Raw genomic sequence first — 24,507 nt, 5'->3', positions numbered from 1 at the left:
AAGCGACAGCATGGCTCAAGGGGATGGTTGTTTTCAGGGTTCAGAAAAAATTTATAGCCCAAGGACAGATTAAAACTAACAAATCTGCACAAAAAAAAAATAGCCCAATGCCTGAGGCAGACAAAATGATACACTAGTAGGTGAGTTAAGTACGTATCATCAAAGCCCGAGGGGGGCATCCCCTCTCAGATATTTTCAAAGTGATAGAATTGGTATTTCTATCACCCCTCAGAGATTTTACAACAGTAAAGAACATATACAAGTGTGAATAGTAGGACTGCCAGATGGATGAAAGAAATGGTAAAAATTTCTTGTTTAAAAATAGCCCCAAATACAGGGTGGTCCAGATCTAATTATGCAGATCCAGATCGTCTGGATGACTTTGATTTATGCGGGGATGTTTCCAGTTCGGTGCGAAGACGATTCTCCATGTCGTCAGTTTGTACACTTCTCGATGGTCCGGGATTTTTCAGGTGATTTTCTATGTAATAAACTTAAGTTATAGCGTAATGAAAATTACATAATTAGATCTGGACCACACTATACTAGGTTGTTTTAAATAAAGTAGCCCAAAAAATGCAACACACAAAAGCCCTTTATCTTTTTTTCCACCTGCGGGTGGCAACCAAAAATAGCCCAAATGGGTAAGAAAATCGTGGATCTGGCAGCACAACTTGATGGGGTTCCTTGCTAAAGGTCAAGGGATGGTGGCAGAAGCACCAGCTGGATTTTAGGGAGGGCTGTGCTTGCATTGCCAGGGGACGTTGCCCCACTTTTCGAGGAGACCTAAAGGGGTGAGCACAGGAGATGTCAGCTTTAGGTGCTGGCACAGAAGCTTGGAATGGGTTTTTAAAGATTCACCCCCTGATTTTTAACCTGAGGTTTTAAACAATTATAGGTTATTGATTGCTTTTAACCTCCCCTTGTTTTGTACACAGTTTTTATCATAGTATAACTATATATATATATATATATATATATATATATATATATATATATATATATATATATATATATATATATATATATATATATATATATATATTGTCTGCACTGCACTTTTGTTAGATACTTTGTGAACATGTAGCCCGGAGTACCTTTACTGTGTTGTTTTTGTCCTCATTCGCCCTAGTTCATCATGTCTATTGATGTCTCAGGTTCAAGGGGATTATGCCAGTTGTGGGCAACCTGGGCATCACAATGTTCCCTATTTAACCACTGTGCTACCGAATCTCGGGAGGATGTTGGTTGGCTGTTGTGATTTCCCCCCCAACAAGAGAAGTGAGCCTTTTGTTAAAAATTCTCAACCACCCATTTTTTCCCTTTCAAAAGTGTCCGTACAAAATGCTTGGCCCTTCACCTGCCAGATTTGAGAGCCTGAGTGTTGCCCAAGTCCATGCTTTTCAGTGTTCTACAGTAGCCCACAGTAAGCTTCTCGGAAAGTTCAGATCAAAGGCTCGGGTCCAATAAAAATGAAACTGATGCCTAACTCAAACTCTAAAAAATCATAAATTCAAAGAGAGGTTCCATTCAGCAAGGAAAGTGTAACGTGGACCTGGAAATAGCAGCCAAATCCTCACTGGGCTTTTCTTTTAAAACCAGAATTCACAGGAGACGCGATATTTAAAGGCATGCAAAAATCTGGCTTCTGTTGGGCAGCGTGTAGGAAAAGCCAACATGCTAATAAGTCCTCCGCCAAGACAGATTCCTGGGATAAAGACATTAGATTCAGCAAGTAAAAAAGAAAATATATGAAAATATATCCTGGGTTCACTGAATTCCAAAAATGATTCCGACTCCTTCACTTTCTCATACTTTATTGTGTTGTGGATTTCATTTTAAATAAATACATTTGTAATTTCAACTCAAAATGACAGTATGAAAATGTGCTTTCAGAAAGGTTTGAAAATGCATAAAAAGTCAAAAACTGAAATCACTCATTCCTAGAAAATATTCAGACCCTTCAGTACTTTGTAGAATACTCCATTGACAGCAGTTCTACCTTTGAAGTCTTTGTTGGTCTTTTCAAGCTTTGCACTCCTAGATTTGGGCAGTTGATCAAATTCTTCTTGACAGATCTTCTCAAGCTCCGTTAGATCTGTAAACTGCCACCTTCACGTTACTCTTCAGATCTTCTATTGCAGTGTTTCCCAACCTCCGTCCTGTGGGCCCACTGTGGCTGCAGGTTTTTGTTCCAACCAGCTTCTGGACTCCTGGGCTAATTAAGTGATGTGTTGTTTCCCAGGTTCTGTGTTATGTTAAATATTAAAATGTACCAAGCAGTTATATGGGAATAAAGTCTTTTTTCTTTTAACAGTATTTTCATCTTGATTTTCATTCTACTTTTCTAGGTGTTCTAATTGTTTAATTAATCCATTATTTACTAATTAGTGGGTTTGATGCTAAAGTAGCTGCAGCCTTTGATTATTCAGTGTTCTTTGCCAACTGGTCTGCTTTGCTCATTTTTAATTGTCATTAATAAGATACAACGAAGGGGAAAAGCTGCACAGAGAGAGGGCAAAGTATAATGAAATCAACAAAAGAGAGTTAAGCAATTAATTTTATAGCAAAGCAAAAATATTTCTAAATGTCTTATACATGTAAAACTCATGCTGCTGTGCTTTTCTGATTATAGAATTAAAAGAAAAAAAAATACCAGCTAATAAAATTAAATCAGAGTTATCAGGTGTTGTCACTGATTAGGAATCTGGTTGGAACAAAAACCTGCAGCCACAGTGTGCCCCCCAGGACCGAGGTTGGGAAACACTGGTCTATTGGACTTTTGATGGGCCACAAAAAGCAGTCATGAACATTAGAACACTCTGGATGAGAACAGGCCATTCAGCCCAACAAAGCTCGCCGGTCCTATCCACTTATTTCTTCCAAACAAACATCAAGTCGAGTTTTACATACCCAACGTTTTACTGTCTACCACACTACTCGGTCACTTATTCCAAGTGTCTGTCGTTCTTTGTGTACAGAAAAACTTCCTAATTTTTGTGTGAAATTCACCCTTCACAAGTTTCCAACTGTGTCCCCATGTTCTTGATGATCTCATTTTTAAAGTCACTGTCTCAATCCACTGGACTAATTCCCTTCGTAATTTTAAACACTTCAATCAGGTCACCTTTAAATCTCATTTTACTGTAAAGGCTCAGCTCTTTTAATCTTTCCCCATAACTCATTCCCTGGAGCCCTGCAATCAGCCTAGTCGCTCTTCTCTGGACCTTTTCTAGTGCTGTTATGTCCTTTTTGTAGCCTGGAGACCAAAACTGCACACAGGACTCCAGATGAGGCCTCACCAGTGTCTTATAAAGCTTGAGCAGAACCTCGCAGTACTCCACACATCAAGGCGCTATATAACCTGACATTCTGTTAGCCTTCTTAATGGCTTCTGAACACTGTCTGAAAGTCGATATCTTAGAGTCCACTATGACTCCTAAATCCTTCTCATAAGTTGCGCACTCGATTTTCCGACCACACATTGTGTATTCAAACCTAATATTTTTACTTCCTATGTGTAATACTTTACATTTACTGACATTTAAATTTCATCTGCCACAAATCTGCCAAAGCCTGTCTGCTATCCAAGTCCTTCTGTAATGATATAACGGATTCCAAATGATCTGCTAATCCTCCTATCTTGGTATCATCTGTAAACTTAACCAGCTTGTTACTTATATTCCTATCTAAATCATATATATATAAATAAATAAATATATATATATATATATATATATATATATATATATATATATATATATATATATATATATATATATATATATATATATATATATATATATATATATATATATATATATATATATATATATATAAATATATAAATAAAATAACAGCTGCCCTAGCACTGACCCCTGCTGAACACCACTCTTAACATCGGCCAGTTCTGATGAGGTTCCTCACACCATCGCCCTTTCCTTCCTGTGTCTGAGCCAAATTTGCACGCATCTAAAAACATCACCCTGAACTCCCACTTCTGTTCATTTGATGCCCAACCTCTCATCTGGCACCTTATCAAATGCTTTCTGAAAGTCCAGATAAATAATATCATAAGCTCCACTTTGATCAGATCCTTTTGTTGCCTCCTCATAGAATTCCAACATATTAGTAAAACACGACCTCCCTCTTCTGAACCCATGCTGACTGTTCAGAATAACTCCTGTCCTTGTCAGGTGTTGCACAATCTTATTCTTAATTCCTATCTTTCTGATCATTGTCACACTGAAAGGTGATCCGTCTCCCCTGTCTGAGGTTGTGTGTAGTCTGGAGCTGGTTTTCTTCCAGGCCCTCTCTGTATTTGGTTGCATTCGTCCTTCACTCAGTTTTGACCTGTTCCTTGTCCCTGCTGCCGAGAAGCACCACCATAGCATGATGCTACCACCACTATGCTTCACCGTAGGGATGGTATTGGACTGGCGATGAGAAGTGAACCTTCTGTGCACGGGTTCATCTGTGTCTTTCAACGATATCCAGTCAATTCTGTTTACCACAAATGGGTTCCAATTAACTACTAGAAACATCTCAAGGAGAATTGAAGCGAACAGGAAGCACCTGAACACAATTTGGAGTGACACAATAAAGGCTCTGAATGCTTCTATGAAGGAGAAATTCAGTTTTTGATTTTGAGTAAATTTGCAAACCTTTCTGAAAATGTGTTCACTTTGTCATTGTGGGTTATTGAGTGTAGATTAATGAGCAAAAAATGCAGGTGTATTCATTTAAAGTTAAATCTGCAACACAATAAACAATGTGAAGGAGTCTGAATACTTTCTGAATCCACTGAAATTACGTATTTAACTTCCCCATATCCATATTTGTCTCCAGGTCATTGTACACTATTGATCAAAGGCGTGGACACATGTAGACTAATTTATGAACCAAAAGCTTTCTCCGCAGACTTGGGCCTGACTGCATTATTATTGTCAGATGCAACATATGAACTGATCCATCACCCACTGCCTCAAAATCTCCTCTGTCCTCACCCCTGGATTGTTGCTCATCCCTAAACTTGCTGAGAATGAGCCACTCTTTACCAGGGGATGACCAAGACCCTCAAATGTGTAGATGCTGACATTCATCCCAACTGCATCACACTGGGCTATGAATCACAAAACTCTGTGATGAGACTGAGAGGACTGATGGCTCATCGACATTCAACAGAAATTCATCCCTCTGATCACCAAACTAGATACAGACCAGGCCTCGATCATACATTAGTTTCACGATGGCATGGCAGTATTAAACTTGTGATGATGTGTAGCAGGCTAGTTTTATATTTATCTTCATACTCCATGTAAGGAGCAAAGGAGACCTGGGTACAAGTCAACTCAAAAATGAGCAGGCGCAGTGCTCCTCCAGGATTGCAGATGGACACGCTTGTCTCTATTAAAGTGGAAGCTAGTGTCATCTCTTATGCATTTTGTCTTTAAGACATAGGTGGGTGGTCCAGTTCATAAGCCCATCATCTTGGTATTAGTCATCGAGTCCATGTGACTGGTAGGTTACTTGGTTGAACATCTGCAGAAATTGTCTTGACCCCCACCACTCCCACTACTGTAGCAGCGTATAATGATTGTAAATTTGAGATTTCCAGTACATTTTTGATTGCATTCAGAGCTTGGATGGGAGTGACAAATGTGTAAGAATCAATTCAAAGATCGAGATACACGTTTTATTTTTGCTCTTTTACAGGATGAATCAGAATTCCGAGACAAGCTCTCTTCCATTTACGTTACCCTGAACTTCACCTTGGATTCTCAGGCCCCCGCCGACCGGCATGGCCTCCAGCCCATCCTCAACTATCAGACTCAGCAGCTCATTGAGCAGAAGGTATAACGCCGGACCCCTTTACTTTTGTTTTTCCTTTCTTTCCACCAATGCTGTCTGTCTGACACCTCGCTCTGCCCTTTTGCCCTCTTCTCTCTGTGGTGAATGCTAGGCGGGGCCTCATAAGTCACCGATGGGTGGGCTGCCATCCCACCTCTGCTTGTCAAACTGACTAATTGACCTCAACTGTTGGGAACTTTTAAATTTGGAACAGCTGTGGCCAACAGTGTGGTGTGAAAAGATTTGAAGTGTGCGTCATCCAATCAGACAGGCACAGGAGTCAAATTCTGGGTTTGGTTAGACAATTCAAGTAAGACTCAAATTAAAGAGGATCAGCACAGTCCGATGAAACGCATTCTGTCATTGGCAGGACTGGATCTTGATAGTTTATTTGCACCTCAAGTTCTGTCTTGCAGGGTCCTATGATGACCTTTATTTTCCTCTTTATAATGAGCAAAATACCCGCGCTTCGCAGCGGAGAAGTAGTGTGTTGAAGTTATGAAAAAGAAAAGGAAACATTTAAAAAATAATGTAACATTAGTATTGAAAGTGAATTTAATGATTGTAAAGAGTTTAATTTATGATTGTAAATGTTGTGTATGAGAAATGCACATTTTTAGGATGCAAGGATCGCTTTGTAAACGGCTTTTGCAGTTCTGCCCTCGGGCTGTAAAACGACCCAGCTGTCCGCTGAGCTTAGTCTCGAGCATGCTACGTACAGTTGGCCATGTGAGAAGCAATCTTGTGTCAAGTCAATGCCGACCTTTTTAGAGTCGGACCCTGTGACTTATTTATTGTCATAGCGAAGCAAACCCTTACTGGAAATTGGAGGTGTTTGAATTGTAATGGGAGGTCAGAGGGTATGAGAGGGATGCAAGGAATTAGTCCAGTCTCCCCTGAGCAGTTCCAGTGAAGACAATTGCCTCAATGAGGTTCTTGTGCAGAGATTTGATCTGAAGCCTGGTGCCGTTACAAAGTTTCTTAGCAACATAATTGGTGTGCCGACCTTCAAAAGTAGAGTATGTGGAGGCATGCTCGGAGGATTAAGAGTATAAAGAAACTCTACCAGATAGTGCACCGCGTCCTCTAGTTCTACAACAGAGTCGACAGACTTGTATGTGTTTGTTTCAGAAGTTAGTCGGTGAAGTAAAATGGTGTTTATATGTGAAGTCATGTCATTTTTTGGTGTTAGAATAGCTCTCTCCCTCAACCATGAGACATCCTTTTCATGCAGATTTCGTAGTTTCGGGTAAACATTTTCAATAAGGGTTTGTAAGGTATTCACCAGGAGACAGATTGTTAGGAACATTGATTTTATAGTTCTGTTCAATTATATTGCCATTACCTATTTTGATGAGGAGAGCAGCAAAGTCTCCGGCGTTTTTGTCACAGTTCATGTAAACCCTCATGTTTGTTTTTAAGGTAAGAACGCTGGTCCTAGGCCATAGGTATGAAGACTACAGACATGCTTTAACTTTGTTCCTCATAGGACAAAAGAAGACATTATTTTCAAAAGTTACGGGGCACGGCACAAAATGAAACATACCTAACGTTTGTAAGTACAGTGTAAAGGAGAATCATGGGAAATTTGGGCTTCCTACGTATATTGGAAGTTGCAGAAATAGTGAGGAGAGGTTTCCCCTAAAGGAATGAAACCACCAAAAAGAGAGGTCAGTTCTGAAAGTTCTTTACGGCATAATGGTGAGAACAGCCAAATAGAAGATGTTATTTTCGAAAGTTCGTTACGGGGTATGGCGCGAAATGAAACATACTTAATGTTTATAAGTAACAGTGTAAAGGAGGAGCATGGGAAATTTGGGCTTCCTACATATATTGCAAGTCGCAGAATTAGTGAGGAGGGGTTTCCCCTATCTATATATACAGTTTAGGGGGTACAACCGTTTTCCCCTCCTTGGGTGTTGCAATAGGACATGAAACATACCTAACTTTTGTATGTACACTGCAAGGAATAAGCACATGAAATTTCAGCTTCCCACCTATATGGAAAGTGAGAGAATTAGTAATGAGTTATTGAGGGCTTTGCCTTTTATAGGTATGGATTGTGTAGACTTAACTAAAATGCCTCGACCTCATTCACTTGTCACTCTGTGGTCGGACACATTACTTCAGTTCAGCACTCCAACCGCAGACAGAGTGAAAGAACAGGCAGGAGAAGGAGCTGCACTTTTAACAATGTATTATAAATAATAAACCTTTTATTATAACTAATGCCATACAAGCAAACAGAGCTTTGTAAACCAAGACCGTACAAACCTGATAATGCAAGATGTGTAATTTCATGTGGGATGATATCTTGTGTTTGAATTCAATTCTTCCTGGTCAGTTTATCACCTGCACAGGCCCAGGCGGCCAACTTTTCCCGGGTCATCATCCAGTCACCTTTGGTCAGGATGCAACATGAAGGAAACAGCACGTCTTTGCAAGTCTCTCTCTTTATCGTCCCTGTGTAATCCCTGACACACACGCACACCTTCCTGGGCCATTTACCAGTGGAACAGCCTGGACACGGCCTCCCACCTCAAGTACTTTTGTTTCTTGTCAGAATCCTTTATACAAACAACCAAGGAAGTCCATGCAAGTCATTAAGCAATAAAGCTAACCCTCTCTGTCACAGGTGGCCAGCAATCCAGTCATAAAATCCAGCATTCCTAAAGGGTTGGGGTTAGAGAATAAAACTGGTTTGTCAATACTCTCAACGTTATAAGAAGTTAAATTCTAATTCTGCAAATAAAGGCATACAAAATATACTGCTCAAAAAATGAAAAGGCCCCTTTTTAATGAGAGTACAGTATCAAGTCAATGAAACTTGTGGGCTATAGATCTGGTCAGTTAAGTAGCAGAGGGGCTTGTTAATCAGTTTCCGCTGCTTTGGTGTTAATGAAATGAACAACAGGAACACTAGAGGGGCAACAATGTGATGACCCCCCAAACAGGAATGAATGGTTTAACAGGTGGAGGCCTCTGACATTCTCCACCCCCACTTTTGTCACTAGTTTTTCATTTGGCTAAGGTCAGTGTCACTACTGGTAGCATGAGGCCATACCTGGACCCTACAGAGGTGGCACAGGTAGTCCAACTACTGCAGGATGGCGCATCAATATGTGCCATTGCCAGAAGGTTTGCTGTGTCTCCCAGCACAGTCTCAACGGCATAGCAGAGATTCCAGGAGACAGGCAGTTACTCCAGGAGAGCTGGACAGGGCCGTAGAAGGTCCTTAACCCATCAGCAGGACCCACTGGTATCTGCTCCTTTGGGGAATGAGGAACAGGATGAGCACTGCCAGAGCCCTACAATATGACCTCCAGCAGGCAGGCTACTGGTGTAAATGTCTCTAACCAAACAATCAGAAACAGACTTCATGAGGGTGGCCTGAGGGGCCCAATGTCCTCTAGTGGGCGCTGTGCTCACTGCCCTGCACCATGGAGCTTGACTGACATTTGCCATAGAATACCAGAATTGGCAGGTCCACCACTTGAAGGCGCCCTGTGTTTTTCACAGATGAGAGCATGTTCACCCTGAGCACATGTGACAGATAAGCCGTGGAGAACATTATGCTCTCTGTAACATTGTTCAGCATGACCAGTTTGGTGGTGGGTCAGTGATGGTATACCCATGGAGGGGCGCACAGACCTCTACAGGCTAGACAACGGCATCGGGACGAAATCCTTGGACCCATTGTTAGACCCTATGCTGGTGCAGTGGCTCCTGGGTTCCTCCTGGTGCACTACAATGCCCAGCCTCATGTGGTGAGAGTATGCAGGCAGTTCCTGGAGGATAAAGGAAATTATACCATTGACTGCCCCCCACGCTCACTCGCCTGACCTAAATCCAATAGAACACCTCTAGGACATTGTTAAGGTCCATATGACGCCACCAGGTTGAACCTCAGACTGCCCAGGAGCTCAATGATGCCCTGGTTCATATCTGGGAGGTGATCCTGTAGGACACCATCTGCCATTTCATTAGCAGCATGCCCTGGCATACAAACTACTGAGTATGATTTGGAGTTGCTGCAATGAAATGTTGGCAAAAATGGACGAGCCTGTCTGCCGCATTATTTTTTCCCTTTGATTTTCGGCATGTCTTTGAATTCAGCCCTCTGTAGGTTGATCATTCTCATTTCCATCAAATGATTCGGCATCCTTTCGTTCCTAACACATCACCATATCAGTCCATAGCAGTAGAGATAGCCAGCAGGATTGTTTTCCCCTTGAGATCTGATGTGTGTTCAAAGTATTCCTTTCCTTTTTTTGAGCAGTTTATTTATCAATTTATATTCAACATATCACCCCACCACATCTTATTTACCAAACACTACGATTTTGCAGTTTTCCCACAGTTGTCAAATGTGGAACAGCTTTTGCACATGTGGAGCACATCTTTAAAGGATCTTCCATGTCTCTTTGTGAAGAAACCTAATAGAGAACAGACCGTGCTCCATGTGGTCAAGGTGCTGTTTATAGCTTTAATTTGTATTTTGAGATCTCTACCTTTAAACATTTGAGCCCAGACACTGTGCTGTTTGGACATGGATCAGCATGCCAGGCATTATGTGCCACTCCTACGTTACTTTGATATCAAATTAACCAGTGGCAGCACAACTCAAACAACAAGGACCAGTCGGTTCAAAGCAAGAGCAATTGTGAAGGATCTGTCGGGTCATTCTCAGCTGCTCAGTTTTGTTCTTTTAGTTTTTGTTTTATTTTTTTTTTTTTTTTGTCCGGACACTATTTATTGTGTTAAATACTCACTTGTGACAACATTGTCAAAATCCTTTGAAGCTTTGCCTTTAGGCTGTGAAAGAACGAATTCCGTTTAAGAGCCGCTCCTTGTAGGGCACTGCTTTGTGTCCATGTCTGGCTTTTCTTGAAACCCCAAAAACACCTTCCAATTGTTTAATTACATTAAGTCTGACTATAAATTGAACTTTTTGGATGGGGCATGGTTTAGTATAGAGGATAAGTATGCATTTAAACCAGAAATATTAAAGAGCCTCCTCACCCATCCATACCAAATCCAATGAAAACAGAGCAGATGAACTCAAATTCTTGGACACAACCTGGGCGTAATTCATTTCTTAAAAAAGCATACCTTTCACAGCAGAGTTTTAATTTTTTTTCCTCCTTTAATGTTCTTGGAAGAGCACCGGAGAATATGAAAACAAGACGAGTTAAGTTTAATGCAAAGTTTGGATCCACACAGGAGAAGACCTCAAATGAAGGGAGTTGTTGCAGTTCAAAGCCTCGAGCCATCATGAGTGGTCGTCACTCACCAGTGCCTTTTTAAATTGTGGAATATTAACAAGTTATGGTGTTTGTAGAAACTATGCAGACCCCTTCACTTTTTACACATTTTGCTATGTTGTATTTTTACCCTAAGCAAAAACCATCAGTACCACAGAAAAAGCCAAAAAGACAAAGCGAAAACAGGATTTGGGAAATTTTTGTAAATGTATTAAAAATAAAAAGTGCGAGATTGTGGTGGAATATTTTGGACAAAATGAAATACACACATAAAAGTACTGAGAAAGAGCAACTATGCTCTTGTAATGTAAATTAGCAAATATGTCACAAAATGTTTTTCCATTTGTCTGTAATTATTCCTCCAATCGCAACATGAAACATGACTTTTTTCACTCGTCAAACCTAAGAGGGCGGGCTCTAGTGAACGCTGTTTTGGGATTGGTGGACTCATGCGCCTTGCTTAACTTGACTCCTGTCGCTCAAAATTGTGACTGTGCAAGAAAAATGTGCCTGGAATTCCTTTAAGAAGCGGCGAGTTTAATTCTGAAAACTCCAAATTCAACACTGCAATTGAACGGTTTGCTGTAAAAGTGGCACTTGAGGGCTGAAGGTTCAAGTCTGTTGTACCGACGACTCACCAATGAGAAAATGGCACTTGTGAGAGCCCCCCTCTCAGCTTTGATGAGTGAAAGTGACAGTTTGAAATTCAAGATGCATTTCATGTTACGTTTGAATGAATATTACAAATTAAATAAGCACAAAAAAGCATATTCTGTGATGCTTGTATTCATTTACACTCGCATTTCATGCTCTCTTTTAATTATTGCCAAATTTCACAATAGTTTTGTGTATTTATTTAATTTTGCCCAAAATATTCCTTCATAAAATATCACATTGATCTAAGTATTCAGACCCTTTCCTATAAAGTTTGAAATTTGGTGCAAGTTCCCCCTATTCTGTTGATCATCATGGAGGTGTTTCTACACCTTGTTTGGTGTCCGCCTGTGGTCAGTTCAATTGACTGGACGTGATTGGGAAAGGCACAAGCCTGTGCTTGGGAGGTCCCGCAGTTGAGCAAAGCCTTTATGTTGAAGGTGTTGCTTCCAGAGATTGAAGACATGCTTATATCGAGGCACAGATCTGAGGAAGGCAAGACATTTCTGCAGGATTGAAAGTTCCTAAGAGGGTAGTGGCCTCCATATTTCTTGAATGGCAGATGTTTGAAATAATCATGAGTCCTTCCAGAGCTGGCCACTTGGCCAAACTGAGCAATTAGGGGAGTAGTGAGGTGACGAAGACCTAATGGTGACCCCTCCAGAGAACCTGTGGGGATACTGGAGAGACCTCCAGAAGAACAACCACCACTGAAATGATCCACTGATCTGGGCTTATTGGCAGATAGGTCAAACAACACATGACAAACCACTCTGAGTTAGCAAGACTGAACCTGAAGGACAATGAGACTGAAACAAGACACTCTGGTCTGATGAACCAGAGACAGATCTGCTTGGCCTCCTTTCCAACCATCATGCCTGCAGAAAACAAGGCACAGTCCATCACCCCTGCAATACCATTCCAATAGCAAAATATTGTGGTGGCACCATCACACTCTGGGCATGTTCTTCAGCAGCAGGGACATGGAGACTAATCAGGGTTGAAGGAAAGTAGAATGGAGGAAAATACAAAGATATCCTTTATTGAAAACCTGCTCCAGAGTGCTTTGGACCACAAGCTGGGCTGAAGGTTCACAACAGAACAATCACCCTAAGCACAAAGCAACAACAAAACTGGAGAGGCTTAGAGACAATTCTGGGAATGACCCAGGCAGAGCCTGGAGTTGAACCCAATTGAACATCCCTGAAGAGATCTGAAAATGGCTGTCCACTGACTGATTTCCATCAAACCTGACAGAGTTTGAGAAGACGTGCTGAGAAAAATGGCAGAAAACGCCCAAATCCAGATGTGCAAAGCTTGTTTCGTTAAATCCAAGAAGACTCCAAGTTGGAATCGCTACCAAAGGGGCTTTGGCGAAGTACCAAATAAAGGGTCTGAACAATATTTCTTTTTTTTTTTTTTTATTATAATTTAAGTTTGCAAGAATTTTCTAAAATCCTGTTTTAATTTTGTCATTCTGGAGAATTGAATGTTGCTTGATGTAGGGGAAGAAATATATTTAAGCAATTTTAGTACAAGGCTGAAAATGTATAAAAAGCGAAGCACTCTGAATACTTTCTGAAGACGCTGTGCATCATGGGAGGTTATGCTTAAGGCTATAATGCACAAGTGAGGCTTCATCTTGTCTTAATGTTACAAAAAAAGACATTGCAGCACTAGAGGGAGTCTCAGGAAGAGTGCCTGGTATGAGCTGTAAGGAGAGACTGAAGACCGCTAAGATTAACCGGTGATGTGATTTGATGTGTTTAAAAGTATGAAGGAAATTAACAGAGAGGATTATTTTAAAATGAGATCTTCAGTATGGACACAGGTCTGCTGTGTCAGGCGCCATGTTTTGCGTTCAGTTGCTATCATGTTTAGCTTGTCAGGCTGTGCACCTCAGCAAAGCTTATGTGACAGTGATTTCTTCAAGAGAGTTGGAAATGGCATTAACAAACGCATTAGCATCCTAACAGAAATGGACCGTGTATTGCTGCAAACAGCTCATGAACAACTGGGTAGTCTGTTCTGCACAGTAAATTTTGATAATCGTCTCACACTCTGGTCTCATATCAAGACTATTACCAAGACAGCATTTTTTCTTCTGTGTAATATTCCAAGAATCCTGTCTATTCTATCTCCGTGTGATGCTGAAACATTGACATGTGCATTTTGCTTTCTGGACTTGTAATGTGATGCCCTTTTCTCTGGTCTTTCTAGTGGTGCCACTAGAACTCTTGCAGCTAAAATCTTGACATAAAGGAAAAGATTTGCGCATGTAACATCCATCCTTGCTTCCCTTCACTGGTTACCAGTACAAGCAAGAGCTGATTTTAAAGTTCTGCTTTCAACATATAAGTCCTTACATGGAGTTGCACCTCCTTACTTAGCTGAGCTAATTACACCATACACTCCGGGACGTCCTGTTCACTCTCTCAATGCTGGTCTTTTGGTCATTCCCTCAGTTAAGAAAAAAATTAGTTGTTCAAAGAGCAATTGTCTATCAAAGTGCACCTTATCTTTGGAATGGCCTGCCATTATGTATAAGTGAGGCCCACTCGATTGAGGCTTTTAAATCAAGACACAAAACCCACCTTACAATGTGCCTTAGAATGCAGTCCAGTGTGTCATCCTTGAAATATTCCCTATTGTCCCTTGAAATATTCCCTATGTTTTTCCTTTGTTGACATTCCTGAACTTCTAATGTTTTAATGTTATTCCAATTTTATTAGCTGCTATTTAACATTAATGATTTATTTTCATTTCTGTTTTTCTTTGCTTATTGTATATCACGTCTTATGTATTCTAATTTGTACAGTGTGTTGGGACCCTGCTGCATGGTGACTTTGCGCTCTAAATAAAGCTGATTGATTCTTTTTTTGAACTGGCGTGTCCCACTGTGGTGGATAATCTAAACAAGCCCCCTAGCCCACCTGAGCTTTTTATTGGCTGACTACAACTGAACTGCATTGCAGCTTCGTTGGGTTTGCTTGTTGGGGAACAGCATCATCCTTCCTTGAGGATGGTCTTTGGGCCATTTGGAGGATGATGATGATGAATATATAGTATAAGGATTGAGGGTTGTCCTAAAACTTCAAATCTGCCTCATTTGATTCTTTAAATTAAATGCAGTTTGGTTTTACAGAAGCTAATTCGGAACAGCCATCTATTTCACCTCTTTGCCTTGCCTTTCTGTGCCCTGACCTTCGGTCATCCAGCAATGATTGATTGATATCTACCTAGTGGCCTTTAATTAGTGGCTGGTTTGCTTGGGGACATGGCGGCTTCACATTTTGCGTGCTAGTATATCTCATCAAAGTTTGTGGGCAGTGCAAAGCAACAACCGGCCCTGCTAATTTTTCCATCGCGCCACTCCCTTATTTGCTTTGATGTGCCTGTCAGTCCCCCTCAAGCGAGATGCTATCCCACTGCAGCTCGTCAGTTCAGGCCTATTAAGTGCACACCCAATCCCTATGAGATGCCCCCCCGTTTCCGTTTTTTTTTTTTTTTCTCCTCCCCCCTCTTCTGGGATTGGCATCTTCACAACCCATACCCTATTGACCTAGCAGCACCCCTTCTCCTTAACTAATGTGGGAGAGCTCAGGGCTTATAGTACATCACATCCCACTTGTATTGCCAGTGCCCCCTCTTTCTCTGTGCTGCTTGTCACATTGTTTTATTTTGGTTTCCTCCTGCTTATTTTTTTTTTCCCCCCTTTTCCCTCTGATTGATTCCAGGTTCAGATTCTGCTCGATTGTGGTGAGGATAACATCTGCGTCCCAGATCTCAAGCTGGCAGTTCATGGGTAAGTCTGCTTTCCTCTGTCTCCCCTTTACTTTTAGAACTTTGTCATGAGGGTGGGTTTGTCCTTGCAGTTAAGCCAGTATAGATGTCTTTCAATTCTGCTACCTTATAGAAGATATTTGCAAGATTGGTAGAAATAATTTTAAAAAAGTGAGTTCATTCAATTGGGTATAGAACCTATAGTAATAACGCATACTGTCCCGTCTTCTCAATTGTGTCCCCTAATGAGTTAGCTAGTGGTGAGATGCAAAATGCTAATAAACCTCTTGGATGCTTCTTGGCAGACCACCCAGTTAGGTGTAGTGACCAGTTCAGTGGACATTACAAAGCCATTGCCTGTTACCAGTAGTCCAGGGTCATGACCCTCCAGAATCTCTAAAGAGGCCCACATTTATATTTATCCTTAGGGCAAATAAAGTTCTAACAATCAATCAATTGGTGTTAGGATTCCCACTAGGAAGATATGCATGACCGATTGTACATTTTCTCCTAGTCGGTCCCCTCTGGCACTTTTTAGACTATATCATAAATGGCCGATGACTAATGTCTTTGTATCAAGTGTGTCCTCAAAAACTGACACTTAAAGAGCAATAGAAACATGACTGACACGTTAGCAGATTCTGGTGACACCATCCAAAATGGACTCCTACAAAATTCCTGTATTCTAAATTCTGTTATGAAGATTTTAAAAAATATGAATCTGAATTGACTCCTACAGATTAGCATTTTCCTGTATACCACATCCCAATTGGAAGTTTGAGGGCATTGTCTCAACAGACCTCTAAACAGCAATAGAAATTTCATCTTATTTCTTGTTTAATTGTCTTCAAGGACAAGGTCAAATACTAATTTGTGAAGAGCATTAAGAACTAACTAAAATCAAAGGATATGGTCCAAAACTGACTCCGTAATAGCAACAGAAACAAATTGCATATTAACACATTTGTAGGGACACCGCCCTAAAGAAAGTAGAACTTGTGCATCTCACTGCTCAGTTGTGGACTTTAGTGGCCTGTCTACCTTAGCGGACGTTAGAATACCACTGCCAGGAACAGAGACATTGCAGAAAGGTGTCCTGGGAATTTATTGGATGTTTCAGGCAATTCACAACACAGCAAAGCCGAATGTTTACTCACCATGATGATCTCTCGCACTGCCACCTGGTGGAATCTTCCAGATTTACTTAAAAGTACACGCACAACTATAAACGGTACAACGCTTGCGTAGTGGTGGTGTCCACTGGAACATGCGTCGCGTGAAGTATAAACGTGGCCTAAGAATGTGGTTCCAAATAGACACCCAAAGAGCAATAGAAAAGTACAGTATGAGAGGAGATACCCAAAAAAATCCTAGAATTGTCCAAAACTCCTAAAGAGAGACAGGAATATGTGTCCCATATTAGGTTAGTGGGTATCTAATGACAGTAGTGCCAAACTGACCCCTAAAGAGCAGGAGTATCGCTCACAGTCCCCTATTGACAATCTAAAAAATGCATTTATAAACTGCAAAATGAACACAAATCTTTTATCAGGTCTACAGAGAAATTGTCCCCTGTCAATCTCTAAGCCACATTTTAAAGTGTGTATCCCTTAATCTTTTTATAGGACCCTGAGGATACTGTCCCAAACAAACACTCCTAAAGAGAGAAAACAATGTTAGATGGTTTTCATTTACATGGTCAAAAAACAGCTGTTGAAGAGCAACACCCCCATAAATCCAATATCCTCTAAGCAGGTCTCCAGAGACGCTCAAAATTTCAACCCCAGATATCAAACTAAAAGACTCCATGACCAGAGCATAGAGAGATGTTTTAAATGGAAGAAATCCCACTCGCACGTGAACACAAAGTGAAGACCATTGTGCCTGAAGTGGCTTCAATTTGGAGTTGTACATCCATTCGTCATACCGAGCTGAATGTCTGACTTTTTGCTTCATCCCCTCTCTGCGTTGTGTCACCACTGAACTCCACTAATGATGTTCCTTCATAAGTGACACATGGCATCATGCTAAATTTAATGAAATTAGTTGACGTTCATTTCTCGGCTCTGGCCTGGGATACCACAGTCTGTGAAGACCTTGTGTGTAGTGATGATTGAAGCTGAATCCATGGAGAGATCCCAGCATGTGCTAATGTCTTTGATCTAGCTGGGCGCTGTGCATGTCTGGTCGATGTCTTCAGTGAAGATGTACTGTAGTTTGGCCTTTACCCATTCTTGAGGAATTTTGCCATTCTCGCACATAAATCCCTAGTCTCTTGGCACCACCTGTGTGGCTGAAAGTTACTTTTTAGAGAAAAGCCAAAAAAGTTTAGGCCCTTTGCGGTGGTGCCGCCGCAGTTCTGTCAGAATTCCCTGGACGTCACGCTTTCCTGCATGGATGGCATTTGTAAACTTGGCTAAACTGCATCCTGCTACCCTGCCAACAGCGAGCCGATGACTCACTGCATCCACGCTTCTGCCTACATGCCAGAGGGGCGCGGTTCCAAATACTTCCTTTAACCGAGGACCGTGGTTATATGGAATCACTTACCCATCTCCTTGGAGAGTGTGGGTGCCGAGGGGGTGGGTGGAGGTTTGAACACATGGCTCTCTTAGCTGTTTCTGGAAACATTTAGGGCACTGAGAAAGTTTGACAGGAGGGACCTACTCTGCTCTGTCAATTTTCTTTAACACTGGCCAAAAGGTTTGTGTCCCTTGCCTGGTTTTGACTTTTATCTCTCTAGATTGTCTTCTGTGAGCCTTCCAATTCCAGTTTCACCACAAACGTTGAAATAACCCCAGACTCGGGACCTAAAGATCAACAGATGTCTGCATCAGTGAGCTTGTTGGCGTGTGTTAAGTGACATTACTGCAGAATGACTCCTACAAAACTACAGATATGCATCCTATATCCCATGGGGACACAACCAGTAACCCTAATTGCTTTGCAAGGCCTTTGGGATCTATCTAACCTATGAGCGGAATTAAAAACTCCCTGCCAAAGGTTAGATTCGTCCCCACAACCCAGTGAAGAGAACACAAGACATGACAAGCATTTTATGAAGAGTATGAAAACATGGAACATGAAGCTGTGCACCTTATGTTATATGTTCTCTAGGACATCACTCAATACATCCAGAACTGGAGACATTTGCGTATTTTCTCTTAGCCGGTCCAGAATCTGGAGATCTTTTCCACCAACGAATATCTTAAAAATGAACCTTTCAGTGGATTATCAAAAGTCCTGAGTCCTCATTCCATACTACTCCTAAGTTGAAGGATGTTCCTGGAGACTTGCTGACTGCTTGAGCAATGTAGGCACATTTTCAAGAACAGGTTAGGTGGTCTACAGGCATATCATCCTTTACTGGTCCATAAAACAGTAGAAGACAGGTACATGTTAAGGATGGTGTCTCAAAGTGACTCTGTGAGCCTCACCACATGCTAATACCCAACAGGTAATGGGCACTTGATTGGCACATGAATTCTGCAGTCTATTACTTGGGGTCCAAGGTCGTCATTCAACACTACGTATTACTTATTTACTCCTTAATGGTGGTATTTTAATTGAATTTATTTAAAGCAAGTAATATTCCATATAATAAAGTCAAGCTTAACAAAACTAAATCCAATTCAACTCCTACTCAAGAGGAGGAGGTGAAGGCCACCAGCCAGAGTAAACGTTCAAGAGTAGAAAAGAGGGAAGAGAATCCTGTACCTCAATATACTGTAAATGCTTATTCTAAAATGTTATTGATTAGATCTTGCCAGGTTTTTAAAGTTTTGAACAGATCCTCTAAGTGAGGATTTGATTTTTTTTTTTTCCCAATTTCAAATAATATATAACATCAGTTACCCACTGATTTAAAAGGGGTAGGCTAGGATTCTTCCAGTTGAGTGAGATAAGTCTACATGCTACTAGTAAAGTAAAGGCAATTACAGTTTTTGTCCTTCTCCACTTTAATCCCATAAGGGAGTCCACCAAACACAGCTGTTAGTTGATTAGGCCTGATTGTGACACCAAGGCTGTCTGATAGGCATGCAAAGATTTTGGTTCAGAATGTTCTCAATTTGGTGCACCCCCAAAACATACCTTAAATGCGTTAAACCTATGTGTTCCATAACCTGTTTGCAAGTCAAAACTGAATTCTTGAAAAGCAGTTAACAAGTTCATCCCATAACCCAGATTGAGAAGATGTCCTTGAAGACCTAGTGAATCCCAAAGAGCAACAGACAAGTCCCTAGAAGCTACCTAACCAGTTGTTGCATATGTCACTCTTCACAAACTTCTAAAATAGATGTACTGGGTATTTCTGTGATGGTTAAAGGCTACCTACAGGCCTTACCCTATGCTAGCCGTTAAAGTTCTGTATGGCACACATTAAGGATGAGTGAAATGTGGCGCTTCACCTCAAATTGAATTTGCAGAGAAAGTCAGTATTTTACTCAAGAAAACAAAATTGTGAAATGAATTGTTTTGATTCCAATGAAATTAATTCCATTGACACAAGAAGTGTTTAGTCCTGCTGCTGCTCTGTCTCCACCCTGTCAAGCGTGCAGTACTACTGGTGGTCCACCTGTCATTGCTGCCTCACCCTTTCAGTCCCTTTTCCAGTGTATTCCATACTGACTCTTCCTTCTCTGTTTTGCAGGGACCGTAAAGAGGTGTACCTCGGTGATGACAATTCCTTGACTTTGACTTTCAACGCCCGCAATGAAGGTGAAGGTGGTGCTTATGAAGCTGAGCTGTATGTGGTCCCACCTCCAGAGTCTGAGTATATTGGGATTGTACGCAACAATGAGGCAAGTAATGCTCTAATTGCCAACAAAAGGGAGGATCTTTTTAAGGGTATAACATGAACATTTTGTTGAGATGCTCTATCATCAAAGTGGTTTTGACCTCCTTGGTGTTTGACTGCAAGAGTGCATCCTGCTGCCCGTTTGGCTTAAGGCTGTGTGGCCAGCTGGTCAAGGCATTACACATGGAAGGGTTAGGGAATATCAGGGTCACATATAAATCCAGTGCAGTTCAATGTTCTGAAGGGTGATCTGGTCGTGGTTCAGTGTGAAAATCGGCTGTTTTCCAACACACAAATTTAAATGTGGAACAGCCAAGTCTTCCAAACACTTGTACACTCACACAGGGTGGTAAGCCTGCTTAGGAAGAAGTTCCTGCTCATTTTTGAACCACAAATGTCATGTTTTGTGAAGGAGCTGTGTGTGAAAGGCACTAACTGTCCAAAGAGTTGATCCAAGGAAGTATACATTTATGGTATTTTTTTCTTTTTTCCAGTCTCTCTCTGAACTTACCTGTAGCTACGAGATGGAGAATCAGACCAGAGTAGTCATCTGTGATTTGGGCAACCCAATGAAGTCCAAGACCAGCGTAAGCATCTTGTTTGTTTTCTTTAGTGCAACACATTAATCTTTGGGACTGAGGTGAAATGTAATAGGACAATGGCCAAAATGTTAATGCGTGTGAACTTGTGTGGATCACTTAACCTGTCTTAAAAGCACCTTTGGTATAAGGAGCAAGATGAAGATGGGAATGTGGTTCATGTCTTTAACAGTTTATTTTTAGTGCATCTGTGATGAACTCTTATAACAGTCCTCATCCCATTCTCTCCTCAGCTATGGGGTGGTCTACGCTTTAAAGTCCCACACTTGAAGGACAAGAAGAGGACTGTGCAGTTTGAGTTTCAGATCCGCAGGTAGGAGTTGCCTGGGCACTGTTGGGGTCTGGGAAATAGGAGTACTTTGTGGAGAATTCAGGTGTCTGCATTAACTCACTGTGGAAAATAGGGGCTTCTCAGTGTGGCGTTTCTTGTGAACTGTCTACCAGGTTCCAGCTCCCAAAAGGAGATCTGGCTATAACTGTTTATGGTGCAGATCTAGCAGAACTTGATTACCTTTTCCAATTGATAACACAGATGAAGAGAAAAGAGTGTTAGGTGTGTGACATTTTTGGCATGACAGTCCTGGTGGGGTGGGAGGTTTAAATACCAGAATTATTAATTATACATGCAGACCTCTCTAAGGTTAGAATTAACTTGATTAACTAATCATGGTTGTCTCTGTTCAGCTAAGTTTATGCATCTTTCCCGTCACACCAAAATCCACCAACCAAAGCAATGGTGGTGCCTGGTCAGTCTCAGCTGGAATCGGATCATTTTGATACCCTCTGACATTTTCTAACCAAATATAGATTTAAGCAATAAGTAAAATAGCCACACAACCACCCGTTACATAGGAAAATCAATTGGCTAAAAAGCTGCATACACTGAAAAGGCAACACCAAGAAATGAAGGTCCATGAAGGACAAGCCACAATAACATGGACAGAACACAAAGACTACACGCGCTGCAGGACTTGAACTGAAGACTCTGGGCTGTCCAGTAGCAGTGCTATCCATTGTGTGCCCAGGAATTTGCTGAACAACACGAGGCTGGCACACAATTTACAAAATCCTTTTTCTGCCTACCTGTTCCTTCCACAGCTGCACTCTGACTTTTTAAAAGAGTGGACTGCCGACTTCTTTTTCATGAATTGAAGTAAGCACGTAAACATTTTTCTTGGTGGCTTAAGTCTAGTGTAGTCAGGTGGAGATCCTCAGCAGGTGAATGAAGATCAAGATGCTGCTCAGTCCCGTTCTGATCAGAGTCATATCTTGGACTCCATGTGTTTCTGATATCCATCTGCTTTCTTTCTTTTTCTTTTTTTGGCTCGCTTTTACGAGAGCAAATGGCACTGGACTTATCTCATCAATGGCTTGCACTGCATAGGAAAATCTTAAAACATGAAGGGTCTCTAGTTTTCTAGCCGTGTCACTCTAAAGGGAAGTTCAGGTTGCACAAGTGTTCACACATAGCCAAGAAGATACTAAGAACACTGCAGGACCAGATGAGCTAGCTGCATAGCTAGAAACAGGATGGTAGCACAAACACAAAGTCAGTTTCACGTACTTCGAAAAGCTCGATTTATCCTCAGTTTACAAAGACATATGATGGAAACCTTAAGATGACATATTTAAGGGTTGTTGCCAACATTTTAAGTTAAATTCCCAAGATAAGCTTATTCCTTCTGTTGCACAACATCTGGTGGACTGTGCCCCACTTTCCTTTAATGCAGAAATGAGTTTAACGTCACACATAGTATCTCTGAAAGTTTCCATTGTATTGGTTTGGTGGGGAGAACCTCTCAAGGAAGGTGATCATGTTTGACTTCTTCTTAGTGTCACTTGTACATGAGGGTGTGTAAAACTCTGATTACAACCCACTTTCTCCTACTGAAATGGCATGTGATTGCTTCTCCTCTCCTTCCAACTCGTTCTTTTTTTCTTCTTGTTCCTTAACAGTAAGAATGAGAACAATTCAAGAAGCGAACTGGTCCACTATACGCTTGACGTGGCTGTGTCGGCTGCAGTCTCGTTCTTGGGGTAAGTGTATTCAAAAAAACAGACACGGATAATTTAATTTGCTGAAGCGAACTCTTTGATTTCATAAATTAAGATTTCCAAGTGGAACAAGGCTTTGTTTCTGAGCTTTTATTAAGTCTGATTAGAGCAGAGGTTGATCCATACTTCATTGATGGTTTGTTTTTGTTCCAACCCCAGAGCATCACACCCAGAAAATGTTATTTTCCCTCTGGTCAACTGGAAAGCGACCAAGAATCCCGAGATGGAACAGGACATAGGGCCTTTGGTCCAGCATGTGTATGAGGTGAGCGCCAATACTTTGATATAGGACAGAGAGTTGTAGTAGTGAAGTGGATGGCTGTTGGAGTATGTGTGGATTTGGGGAGTACGGCTGAGAAAGAGGGGGTTTGGGAAGATCAATGTAGGCCACAGTTCGGCAAGGATCTAGAAGGAATCACTGAAAGATGATTTAAGGATTGAGCTGGATAAAAATGAGTCTGTATTTAGGGAAATTGCAGTTTAGGTTGGTGAAGAAGCAGTTAAGAGTGGACGGGTAATAAGGTTTATTAAGTATGTGGTGGTGGAGATAAAGAAATTGGATATGGGCTTTCTATTTAGGCAGAGTGAGGGAGCAAAAATAGGCATGCGTGCGTAGTTCCTGTGTGTATGAAGAAGGTAAGTGGTCCGGGGGTGAGGTTTATAGTCAAATAAAGGTTCACTAGGAAGAGTAGAGAGAAGGTGAATTTTTTTTTTTTTTTCAGATTATGTACATATATGTCTAGATAAGAAGCAGTTTTAGGGTAAGGTGGTGGTCCAGGGTGAAGTGTATAGTCTGTTAAATGTCCATAGTGGAGTGGTGGTAGAGCAGTACCTAAGTATGCAGTTGGTCTCTATAAGGAGAAAAGTAAAGTTTAAAGTTTCAGGAATAAGGACAACTAATATTATTATCAGTTGAATGTCCACCAGGGCAGATGAGGTCGGTAGACATGCATGTATGTCTAGGGTCCCTATAAAGGGAGCTGAAAAATAAATATATATGGGTAGCAAAACCAGGAATCTTCCCAAAAAAAGGAAGCTGCATTTCGAATTCTCCTGTTCACACTGTAACATTGCTCGTTTCCACCATTAATTACTGCATATGACTTTCTTTCTCTCCTAGATGACCAACAAAGGCCCAAGCCTAATCAGCCACACCCTTCTGAAGGTGAACTGCCCAGTTAAGCTGCACAGTCACCATCTGTTGTATCCTGTAGAGATCATCACACAAGGCCCTCTCAACTGTAGCACCAACACCTCCATAAACCCTTTCCAGGTTAAGGTAAGCCATTCATAACGTCTTTGATTTGAGGGTGAGTATTTAATGGAGTAATTGAAAGAAGGACCAGGGGTGGGGGAAATCTGAAAGTATTGTAATATGGTGATGCTATATACCGTAGTCTGGCTATCCATTTCCTACCCGATTAAACATGGGATAGGGAGAATTTTATTCTTCTCTTCCACTTGAGTTTGATTAGTTGTTCAAAAGAGGGTAGGAATATAAAGC

The 24,507-nt window shown here is 41.2% G+C and overlaps 1 protein-coding gene across 1 annotated transcript in view; it reads left to right on the top strand.

The window, feature by feature from the left end:
- itga5 (integrin, alpha 5 (fibronectin receptor, alpha polypeptide)) overlaps nt 1–24,297 on the top strand; it is a 168,526-nt gene extending 144,229 nt beyond the window's left edge. Inside the window, exons 18-25 of the mRNA XM_039746867.1 lie at nt 5,716–5,853; nt 15,506–15,573; nt 20,203–20,353; nt 20,844–20,936; nt 21,182–21,261; nt 22,905–22,985; nt 23,163–23,268; nt 24,124–24,297. Coding sequence (XP_039602801.1) covers nt 5,716–5,853; nt 15,506–15,573; nt 20,203–20,353; nt 20,844–20,936; nt 21,182–21,261; nt 22,905–22,985; nt 23,163–23,268; nt 24,124–24,297 — 891 coding nt within the window. The remainder of the gene's footprint in view (nt 1–5,715; nt 5,854–15,505; nt 15,574–20,202; nt 20,354–20,843; nt 20,937–21,181; nt 21,262–22,904; nt 22,986–23,162; nt 23,269–24,123) is intronic.
- The last annotated feature ends 210 nt before the right edge of the window (nt 24,298–24,507 follow it).

This window comes from Polypterus senegalus, chromosome 3, assembly GCF_016835505.1.
Source record: "Polypterus senegalus isolate Bchr_013 chromosome 3, ASM1683550v1, whole genome shotgun sequence".
NCBI classification, from domain to species: Eukaryota; Metazoa; Chordata; class Cladistia; order Polypteriformes; family Polypteridae; genus Polypterus; species Polypterus senegalus.
The sequence above is the reverse complement of the archived record's forward strand: the minus strand, read 5'-3'. Positions and strand labels throughout refer to the sequence as shown.